This window comes from Lottia gigantea (genome assembly GCF_000327385.1).
Source record: "Lottia gigantea unplaced genomic scaffold LOTGIsca_7, whole genome shotgun sequence".
Classification (NCBI taxonomy): domain Eukaryota; kingdom Metazoa; phylum Mollusca; class Gastropoda; family Lottiidae; genus Lottia; species Lottia gigantea.
The window spans coordinates 3,087,849-3,099,608 of NW_008710370.1; the positions used below are offsets into that span (position 1 = coordinate 3,087,849).

At 32.6% G+C, this 11,760-nt stretch overlaps 1 protein-coding gene across 1 annotated transcript; it reads left to right on the top strand.

Moving 5' to 3' along the window:
• Nucleotides 1-402: 402 nt before the first annotated feature.
• Nucleotides 403-5,325, top strand: LOTGIDRAFT_155072 (hypothetical protein; the record flags this gene model as incomplete). Its single annotated transcript, XM_009065577.1, has 3 exons — nucleotides 403-508; nucleotides 4,425-4,489; nucleotides 5,188-5,325. 3 exons carry the CDS (start codon nucleotides 403-405, stop codon nucleotides 5,323-5,325), a joined length of 309 nt encoding a protein of 102 aa, XP_009063825.1.
• Between the last annotated feature and the right edge of the window lie 6,435 nt (nucleotides 5,326-11,760).

Sequence of the window (11,760 nt, forward strand, 5' to 3'; positions counted from 1 at the left end):
TTTAAATTCATTTATCCTTTGGCATAATTATACATTTCGAAAACAGCCTGTATTTCTATACCAAACAGCACGCTTTTGAAGAAATAACAGCAATGTCGACGGAGAATAGGTCTGGTCGAGAACCGTGAAAACAACCTGCCTCCATAGAGTTATTATTATAATATAATTTATAACTTTATGCCTGCATACAATCATCCCTTCCTCATAACTAACATCGTGACAATTTCATTTTGACTTAAGACTAGCTGCACCACTATCTGAGCTAAAATCGACTAGGTAAAGCTTAATGAATTAAGCTTCATAGGAGATACTGATGTTCTGTTTTCCACTCAATACACCCAAAAGAATAGTAAATCTCGTAACTTCTCACGAGAGAATTTTTGTGTTGTGTATGGATTCAATATGGCGTCCAAAAGAGCCGAATATATATTTGACGAACTATTATGCTTTTTGGGAACTCCCTTTTTTCAAATACCAGTATACTCTTTCATAGAGAATTATTGTCTTGGTAAGTTTTTTTTGTGAATGTGAGTATTAGCCTTGTCTGGTAAGATAGACCTATTTTTGTCTCTTGCAATAACGGTAAATGGTAATGCCGAGTTTTGTCATTCGTTTTCAACAAACTGTCAACGGCAAGTCGATATCGAGTGCAATGTGATTGTCATTGGAATCTGTTTGGATTATTTTCAGTTAGGAATGCGTACACGCAGCTCTGTGATTCTATATATAAGTTCTGCTGACCCGAGATAGCCTTTAACTATTTGATCACATTTTGTCATCGTTTTTTGATATGTCAGCTTGATAAGTTGATGCATTTTGTTTACATGACTGAAAATATTGAAGTATCGGGAAAGGGAAATTAACTCAACTAATTAGGCTTTTGGACTTCTGCACTAGTAATTCATTTGCCATCTCTTTCAACAATAAATCTGGTTAAACTTGGAGAATGTTCTTTTCAGTGTGCAACTTTGAGACTCTAGAATTCACTCTCTCTTTGAATTACATCAAGTTCATCGTTTGATGTATTTAAGAAAAATTTGAAAACCGAACTGTTCAAAAAGGCTTTTAAACTCAACATTTTGTAATGTAAGGCTTATTGTGTACAGCGGTTCATTTTTATTGACTAGATCGATTTTGTTACATTATTAGAAATATTAAACAGAAACTAAAAATACATGTTGGTACTCAGAGATTCACGCTATGCGATCTTCAGACAACTGACATATATAATTCAGCCTGCGTCGATACTGAAGTTGGACAAGTAGAAATTATTCTCATTTCTACAATTCGAGAGGAGTTCAGATTGTTTGTTTAAAGAACTGTTCATGGGGGTATTAATGATGGAAAGCTTTTCCGTTAGACACAGGCTACATCGTTTGGTTTTATTTGTGTAGGCTTTAGCTCTGCTATCAATGGACCAGGATATTTTGTAATTATTATTTTTCAGTTTAAGTTGCCAAATTTGCTTTGAATTGAGAGTTAGGTACTTTTTTCATATTTTTATAAATCGAAAGGTTTGAGAAAGTTTAGTTTACTTCTGATTAAATTTAAGGCTTTTTCAAGATTTAGACCTCTTACGTCAGTTTTAAGGAGTTATCACCCTTTAACATCTATACAGTAAGTGCTTCTATCAACATCAATTGCTCGTAAACACTTCATCGGCCGGTCCGTCAACATTTGCTTGTAAACGCTCTAAAAACTAGATTTTTTGATGGAATCAAATGAAATTCGGTTTGTGTATACATATTTATAAAACGAAGATCAAGTTGGAATTTGAGCTATTTTTGATCGTTAGAAGTAGAGTTATTGCCCTTGTCCCAAAATCTTGAATATGCTATTATTCTCTTAGTTTTCAACTGATTTTGATGAAACTTGAAATGGATGTTATTGGACCTAAATCGAAAGGTTTGAGAAGGTTTAGTTTACTTCTGATTAAATTTAAGGCTTTTTCAAGATTTAGGCCTCTTACGTCAGTTTTGAGGAGTTATCGCCCTTTAACCTCTACACAGTAAGTGCTTCTATCAACATCAATTGCTCGTAAACACTCTGTCCGTCCGTCGGATTCTTCTGATTTTCAATAGTTAATAACAACCACACAGAGCAAGATTCATTAAAATTTGTCAAGACCTGTGCCTTGAAGAATGGGTTAAAAATTGAACACGTTTTCTTGAACAAGGACAATAACTCAAATTAAATATTTTTTTATTTTTCTGATTTTCAATAGGGTTTATCTATGGGTGATAACAAACACTCACACCAAGTTTTGTCAATAATTGAACCTTCTAGAGTGTTAACAAGCTAGAATTGAACACAGAACAAGAGCAATAACTCATACTAAATATATTTGTGATCTTGAAACATGTTCACCCATGTGTTGCGCTATAGAGTATCCGCATTGTTTGGATCAACTAATAATGGACCAGTAAAAAACTTTGTAAATGGTTTGTGTGTCTTCTATTTTTATACGCCCACATGAAATGGGGGGCGTTTATTGACGTCACCCATGTCCGTCCGTCCGTCCACAATTGCTTGTAAACACTCTACAAGGCACAATTCTTGACTGATTTTGATGAAACTTGGTATGGTTGTTTGTTATCACCCAAGGATGAACTCTATTGAAAATCAGACGAATCGAACAATATTTACTGTGAGTTATTGCCCTTGTTCGTGGAACGCTCGTAAACACTCTAGAAGGTGCAATTCATGACGGATTTGATAAAACTTGGTGTGAGTGTTTGTAATCACCCAAGGATAAACCCTATCGAAAATCAGAAAAATTGAAAAATATTTAGTATGAGTTATTGCCCTTGTTCTTGAAAACGCGTTAAATTTTAGCTTGTAAACACTCTAGAAGGCACAATTCTTGATGAATTTTTACAAAACTTGGTGTTAGTGTTTTTAATCACCCACGGATGAACCCTATTGAAAATCAGAAGAATCAAACAATATTTAGTATGAGTTATTGCCCTTGTTCTTTAAAACGCGTTCAATTTTTAGTTTGTAAACACTCTAGAAGGCACAATTCTAGACAGATTTTGATGAAACTTGGCATGAGTGTTGGTTATCACCCATGGATAAACCATATTGAAAAACAGAAAAATTGAAAAATATTTAGTATGAGCCCTTGTTCTTGAAAACACGTTCAAATTTTTGCTTGTAAACACTTTAGAAGGCATAATTCTTGACGGATTTTGGCGAAACTTGGTGTGAGTGTTTGCAATCACCCAAGGATGGACCCTATTCAAAATCAGAAAAATTGAAAAATATTGAGTATGAGTTATTGCCCTTGTTCTTGAAAACTCTTTTAATATGTAGCTCGTAAAAACTCTAGAAGGCATGATTCTTGCCAGATATTGACAAAACTTGGTTTTATTATTCAGTACCGCGCTGAAGATTGAATATTTGTCTTCTAGAGTTTTCATGAGCTAAAAATTGAAAATGTTTTCAAGAACTAGGGCAATAACTCATACTTAATATTATTCAGTATCGCCCTATAGAGTTCAAAAGAAGTGTATGACTGAAGGTTGAATATTTCATACTGGTGATTGTTACTGTACTGCTAAATATTTTTATCAAAATCAAAGCTGCCAGTGGGCGTATATTACATTGCCTGGCAAGCTATCTTATTGAATACATGGAAATGTGGACGTATATAGCCGTTACCCCTGTCTTTCAGTCAGTCTGTCTGTTGGGTATGTATGTATATAGCTGAGATCTCCATCAACTTTGAAATTTGTAATCATCGGATGAATGATTTCAGAGTTATTGCCCTTGACGTGATAACTTGGTATGTATGTATATATTGAAGAGATCTTGTTCTTTCATTACGAAATTGGTGTTAATTGGATGAACGGTATCAGAGTTATATTAAAACCATGTCAAATTTGGCTTGTAGGCATGGTAGAGACTACAGTTTGTATCTAATTTTTATGAAACTTGGTATGTATATATATATTGATGAGATTTCAGTCAAGTTCGAAGTTCGAAATTAGTAGTAATTGGATGAACGGTTTCAGAATCATTGCTTTTGACTTAATAAAAACTTTTTAATGTTTGAATTTTATGATAATTTGATGTTTTTAGGTTTAGCCTTGAGTTATAAATATTTTAAAGATTATTTGAAAATTCATTATTAAGCCTTTGTAATCATTTCTGACAGCTGGTAGTGTATGTTTTCTTGCCCAGCAAGCTATCTTTCATAAATATGTATATGTATATATCTAGTCAAAAAACAAACATAGCTGACATAGCCATATTTAATAGTACTGCACTTATCTTATAAAATCAATCTAAAATGGCATGATAAGAGTAACTAAAAAAGATTCTAGAGAGAATTCAACAATAGGTCACATCTTATAGGGCAACAATTGATATTTGAGGGATTTCATTCTTTCATATATAAGCTCATTTTTTTAACATTTTAGTATTTGATGGAAGTATACAAGATAGTGAAGAATATAGAGCCATACATAAAGAATACAAATGTCTGGTAAGTGTTATTTTTAGCAGTACATGACAAATGGCTGCCACAACAATATGCTGCCACGATATAAGTCAGCAACATGTTTCCTCATTAATATTGCTACTTCAGCAAGACAGTGTCTGGCTTAGGTGATGCTTCTGGTAAAAATGATCAATATCATTATTAAAACAATACCTATCAACATAGAAAATGATGTAGCATTAAAGTTCTATTTAAGTGTCGGCAGGTATTAACTATCATCTGTCAAGTGATTTTTATTTGGGAAGATGTTAACTCTTCAAATGCCAGATTGTTTTATCAATGGATTTGATGATTATTGTCACATTTGTTTTTGGTGCATTATTTACCTCTTTTGTGAGTCAAATATTATGATAAGTCATCATCAGTTTGCATCAAAAAACCGATTTCAGAGTAAATCGTCATTGACAACACTATATGATATATTTAAGAATTTCTATCACTATCATGAAAAAACCTTCAGAATAGGGTGACTGTCTGGTGACCTTAATCATTTGTTCCAGTTGACCCTGCTGTAAATGAGTACCGGTAAACCAGGAAAGATCTTCATCAAAGAGGATTTGCCAAAGACCAGCTGGAAGACAAAATCATTTTGAATCTAGGTTGTTATACTTGTAGATGATGGTTTCTTCCTTTTTTCTACACATAAGCTTACTGAATGTAATGACTTTTGATACCTTTTTCAGATTGATTCATTATTACAAGCTTTTCAAGAAGATTCAGGTTTATCTCATGACCAGATTATTCAAGCCCTTCATAACATGAATGCCAAGACTGATATTAGAGAAATATTTCAGGTAACTATTTTAATCTATGTGAATTAATCAATTCAGCTTCTGCTACTACATTTATATGACAGTAGGTTTGATAAAATAAAAATATATTTAATAGAACTCGAAAAATAATATTCAGGGGGTTCAAAAGTTTTTAAAGTAGGGGGCAGTTTCAGAAAAGTAGGAGGCTGGTCATTCCAAGATTCGTTGGCGGAAGATAAGAGTCAAGGGGAGTTTAAACCTCCCCAAAGAAAATTTGGAAAATGAAACATCAGACATGCATAATCTTGGCACTTGAGAGGATTGAACCAAAATTGACACTACCATCTAGGTCCTCTTCAGACTAGGATAAATACTAATTAAAAATTTATTCATTAATCAAACATAAGTTTTAAGCTTTATGATGGATTTCCATAACAATTTAGTGAAGCAGTTTGTTTTTAATGCAATAATTGAAAATACACAGCACATTCAAGAATATAGAACAGCTCTGCAAATTTGAAAGTTATGAATGGCATCATAATTGTGTAAAAACCTTGTCACCTGATTGTAATTTTAATACAAAATGTGTTTCTAAATATTAATTAGAATTAATTACTGTATAATACGCACCCCTTCATACATTTGAATGAATCGGAGAATATCCGTCACATAAAAAAGTAAACAAGTTACACCATAATTTTGAGTATCAATACCGCATATCCACCAACTTGTCTTCAACAAAGACTTTTTTCTTACGGTTATATTTCAATCGCATTTTTATACGCCAACATGAATATGTCGTTGTATATTGTCGTCGCCCCTGTCCGTCGGTCAACATTTCTTGTGAGCACTATAGAGACTACAGTTTTTATCGGATTTTGATAAAACCTGGTGTGATGCTTTAGATTGATAAGATCTCGATTAATTTTGAATTTGACATATTTTCGATGAACGGTTTTTGAGATATTGCCCTTGACTTAGAACACCTTGAAATTTGTTAAAAATAGTTCGTGAGCAGGATTGAAGCTACAGTTTTCAACCGATTCTGATGAAACTTGGTGTAATCATTGGAATTGATAAGATCTCGGACAAGTTCTAACTAGACGCATTTTCGATGAACAGTTTTTGAGTTATTGCCCTTGACTTTATAAAAACACGTCAAAATTTGTTAAAAATAGTTTGTGAGCAGGATTGAAGCTACAGTTTTCAACCGATTCTGATGAAACTTGGTGTGATCATTGGAATTGATAAGATCACGGACAAGTTCTAACTTGACGCATTTTCGATGAACAGTTTTTGAGTTATTGCCCTTGACTTTGTTAAAACGTGTTGAAATTTGTTAAAAATAGTTCGTCAGCAGGATTGAAGCTACAGTTTTCAACCGATTCTGATGAAACTTGGTGTGATCATTGGAATTGATAAGATCACAGACAAGTTCTAACTTGACGCATTTTCGATGAACAGTTTTTGAGTTATTACCCTTGACTTTATAAAAACACGTCAAAATTTGTTAAAAATAGTTTGTGAGCAGGATTGAAGCTACAGTTTTCAACCGATTCTGATGAAACTTGGTGTGATCATTGGAATTGATAAGATCACGGACAAGTTCTAACTTGACGCATTTTCGATGAACAGTTTTTGAGTTATTGCCCTTGACTTTGTAAACACGCGTCAAAAGTTGTTTTTTGCCCTTGATTAGAGCTGTGTGATTTAATTGTTTGTCGTATTTGGGTTATTGATATTGATTTTAAAAAATTTTGTGGAATTATTCAGCATAAATAATTTCTTCAATATGAGAAAATTCGTACTTTAGTCACTAAAGACTGTTTTATTATTTCTGACAGCTGCCAGTGGGCGTATGTTACCTTGCAATGCAAGCTATCTTTCAATCAATTCAAAGCCAAAGATAGAAATAATATTTGTTACTGCTATTTGTATCTTTTCGTGACATTGAGTCTAAATTTTCAAGGTCGTACGCATATGAATCTCGATTGATAGAGACAAAACTAACCGATAAATATAGGAAGCTCAGGGTTGCGATTTATACAGTTACGAATATTTATAAGCCTGTCATTATTTTTTTTTAAGAACCCCTCTAAATTAAAAGTGTTTTATATCTTTCTGAAAATGACGAAGCTTTCCAATTCTACTTGATTGTCGATCGGTAGGGTCCAGATCTACCAAGCTAGTGATTAGGGTGCTAGCTAGTGTAAGCCATAACCCGGTTTCCAAAAGCGTGAACATTAGTGTCGTTTTTTATTCGAAGGTTATGAAACCAATCTTAAATCGTCCAAATGAAAAAAAAAATGCTTTACTGACGAAAATTACATTCTATTTTGCTTAAAATTGTATCTCAATTAGCAATGCCATGTCGGTTATTTTGTCCCCTGTATAAGTTGGTCAGAAAAACAATGGAAGAACGGAAAGTTTACGGGCTGTCATAAAATTTTAAAAGGATTTTATGAACGAAGATAGAGATCACATTAGATTCGGACATCCAGTCAAGCAGGATTATCTAGTAACAGTAGAAAGACCTCTGCAACTGCGTCTGTGTTGTTTATTGATTTCGTTTACAGTAAAAATAAGGATACCGTAAAATTTCGATTTATAAAAGCGAAAGTAAAATTATTTTTATTACGTGCTTTCAACGAAAAGTAGGTGGAAACGAGACAAAATGAGGATTTTAAATGGCGGTTTTCGTCGGCTGCCGGCTACTTTTGAACCCACTGAATATTAAACTATTTTCTAATCCTTAAATTAGATAGAATGACATTTGACTTCAATTCAACATGGAACACTTATGGAACCCTGATAATTTGGGTAAGGCTCGAAAGGGAGTCTGGCTTTTGGGGGTCGCAGCTGTGGTAGTAAAAAAGAACAGTTCAGGACTCATCTATGTTGTGCACTCTTTTCTGGTACCGATAATGTAGAAAGGCAAAAGGAAGAGTAGGGTGCCCTGGGTTTCTGCAGGAAGATACTGATCGTGGCAATAGTGGAAGACTAAAAATGAGTAAAGGCGGCAACACAAGACTGTAGAATCGATTTTGACGAAACTTTGGTGTAGGTGTTTATTATTACCCAAGGATGAACTCTTTTGAACATCAGAAAAATCTGAAAATATTTGATAGAAAGTTATTGCTTTTGTTCTTGAAAACACATTTTTAGCTTATAGACACTCTTATGATTTCAATTGATTCATAGAAAGTGATGTTTAGCAAAATAAAAAATCCAAGTACTAACAATCCAAACTCAAAATGAAAATCCAAAATAAATTTTAGAAATTGCTGTTCAATATTACATTAAATTGGATGGTTAAGAACAAAACTTTGTGCTATGCAAATTTATATGAACATAAAGTGACATACTATTGTCATGAAAATATTAAATATTTGAAAGACATTTTTTTGAATTTGGTCAGTATAGAATAATATCCGCGATGACCATGATGACAACCGTAAAACTTTTAAAGGTTGTTTTGAGTCTAGTTGATAAATATCTCTGTGGTTGATTAATATCTCTGTGGCTGTAGCTTTGATCTTGGTGATCTAACTAAGAAAGGACAAGCTGTAGTGTACCAAATATGATGGAAAATGCGAAATATTGCTGCACATAATAAGTAAAAGTATGTGTTTTTTCGATCATCAGTAGAATTTCTTTATCAGCAAGAAAAGTGAGTGCTACCATTTGCTGAAAGTCAATGCATCATAGGTCAGTGATGTAAGTGCTATACTTCCTACAAAGACCACAAAATATGCTCATCAATGTATCAACCACTAATAATATCACTATAGCTTTCCAGCATTACTAAATATTTTTTTATTTTTTACTGTGTCACTTGATCTTTATTTTGGTAATATAAGCTTACCTATATATCAAGTTTTATATTAATGGATTTAAAAGTAATGGACTGCATTTTCACTATTTCACATCACAGGAGTGAACGGGATAGTAAGCTTCTAAAACTATTTTTTTTTAAATTTAATTACTAATCTTTGGTATTTTCACTAGTATTATACCTACATATGATCTGATTAAAAAAAATGGGGTGTTCAGGCTATAGATATCATGGTTACCATGGCAACCAAAAAATGGCAGGAAATTTATGCTTTATCTTAAGAACATATTTCTCAAAAAGGAATCACACTATTGACTTGAAATTTTCTGAATGATTCTTCATGCAAATAAGGAGTTTAAAAGAAAATGGTTAAATACACTCAAAGATATGGCTCAGTTGAGAGGATGAAAAAAAGATTATGTTATGGCGTTACCATAGCAACCAAATTCCAGCAACAAATTACATCATATTTTCAAAACTGCTTATTTGTATGAAGATTCTAATACAGGAAGTATATTCCTAATTTCAGTTTGCTGTCTATGATAACTTTTCCCAAGTTAGGCTGAAAAACTGGTTTTAGAGATAATAGCAATTCTTATGTTTAAGTAATTCATCATGGCTTTATGATACTAATTTTTAGGTATATGTTCACCCAAAAAATAATTTTATAACAAATTCAACATTTTTAAGTGTTTTTTGTGGAGCAGATGGGTTTGGGGTCTTCAATCTTTGTGTATGAGTTTGTATTTGAGTTATCAGCTTGTCAGTTTGCAGTTCCCATTTCTTCTTATAGCTCACCACATACGTTTAATTCTTTGTTTTTTTGCTGATTCTAATAATTTTTAATGTGCTCTAGACAAAGTTGTGATACAGGGGTAGGGGAAGAGAGGGGATTAGTGATGGCTTTTATGAAATTGCCAGCCAGTAATTTATAAAATGAAACGAATGGAGTTTTAGGTCCTACTTTTCTGCACTATGTGGGCTGGACCTTAGATAACATAATGAATGAAAGAAAAACACACATCTTCAGATTATTAGATATATAATCTATTCACCAAAAAAGAAGAAAAAAAAAATGCGGAAAATTGAGCCAAAAGTCAGTTTCAGCGGTGCAGCAAATTCAGAATTGCCAAGTAGAATTTAATTTAAGCAAAAAATATGATGCAACTCAATTTTGTACAATTTTGTTTTGAAATGAAAGATACACAGACAGTGTAGCAAAGAAATCCCTCACTTCCTGACTGCAATATCCAACACACTGATGCCATTCAAAATATGTTCAAAATCTTCCCGCTAAATAATTTTCATCTTCTTTGGTCTTTTTGTTGTCTACCTGCATCAGACTTCAAACTTTTTAATTCCTTTGATTTCCTAATTTTCTTAACCCTTTCAGACTACAGTTTTTCCATGTAATATGCTGCTGTGGAATACACTTTATTTCACAATGCAGCCAAAGTCAAGGAAGTATATACAAATAAGCCAGTGGTATGTTAAAATGCAAATAAAAAACCCCAAACCAATGGATATTTTGAAAGACCATATTTGGGTGTTCGCAATAACAATGTGATTTTCAATGAATCACCACAATAAACTTGCTTTTGTTGCTATGGAAACAGAGTGGATTATGAAGAAAAAAAGACTAAACACAGTTATCTATTTTAAAAATCAAAATTTTCTCTTTTAGTCATATTTCAAGATCTCTAAACCTAATAATTATTTTAAATAATTATTTTAGTCATCAACAAACAAAGATAATTTACATGCAAAAGGTAAAATGTTCGTAAAATTCTAGTTTTCAACAAATAACAATAGTAACCTAACAATTAAAAATATCACAGAAAAAATCTTTACCAAAATGTAACAAGACTGACTTTCAATTGGTAATAAAAGTATTTAAAACAGTTTACAAATAAAATTTATAACATATATATAATACAACAGACCATTTTAGGTAATGGTCTCCATGGAAACAGATTTTAAAAAATCGAAAAATCAACTAATGTGCAGAAAAATCTTATCAATTTTCTATTTTTACACTTTAGTAGGAATATAGAATTAATTTGATATTCATTGAAATTGTGAAACATGAAAATGTGTATGCTTGTTACCATGGTAACCTTTTGAAAATATGGAATTAGTTCATAATGCACTGGAAATTCAAAATTTCAAGCAGATTAAATTCATGCATAAATATTGTTTATTTTTTAATATTATAACACTTAGAACTCAAATTAATTGAATAATCATTTAGTAGTTGCCATAGTTCAATGTAAGCATATTATACAAAATTCAATTCAAATAGATAGAATTCAATCTAAATTACAATACAACACTTATAAGCTTATACAAATTCAAAATCACATATTTTATGAGAATCAATTCAAGTTTTCTCTAACTGTGAACATTTAAAGACCCCTTGACAGTAGGAAATAAAATAAGAGTTGGCGAATATCGTGAGCCAAATGTCAAATGCTGTTGGTGAACGTGAACGTTCCATGTTTACATCCACCCTCCTTTCCCCCCATACATAGCCTAATTATGGCATCCCCCCCCCCCCCATGTCCCTGAAGTCTTCTACATCTATTTCACTGCATCCATTCCCTGGGCAGGAACATTGATACATTTCCCGCCACTTCCATGTTTACATCCACCCTCCTTTCCCCCCATAC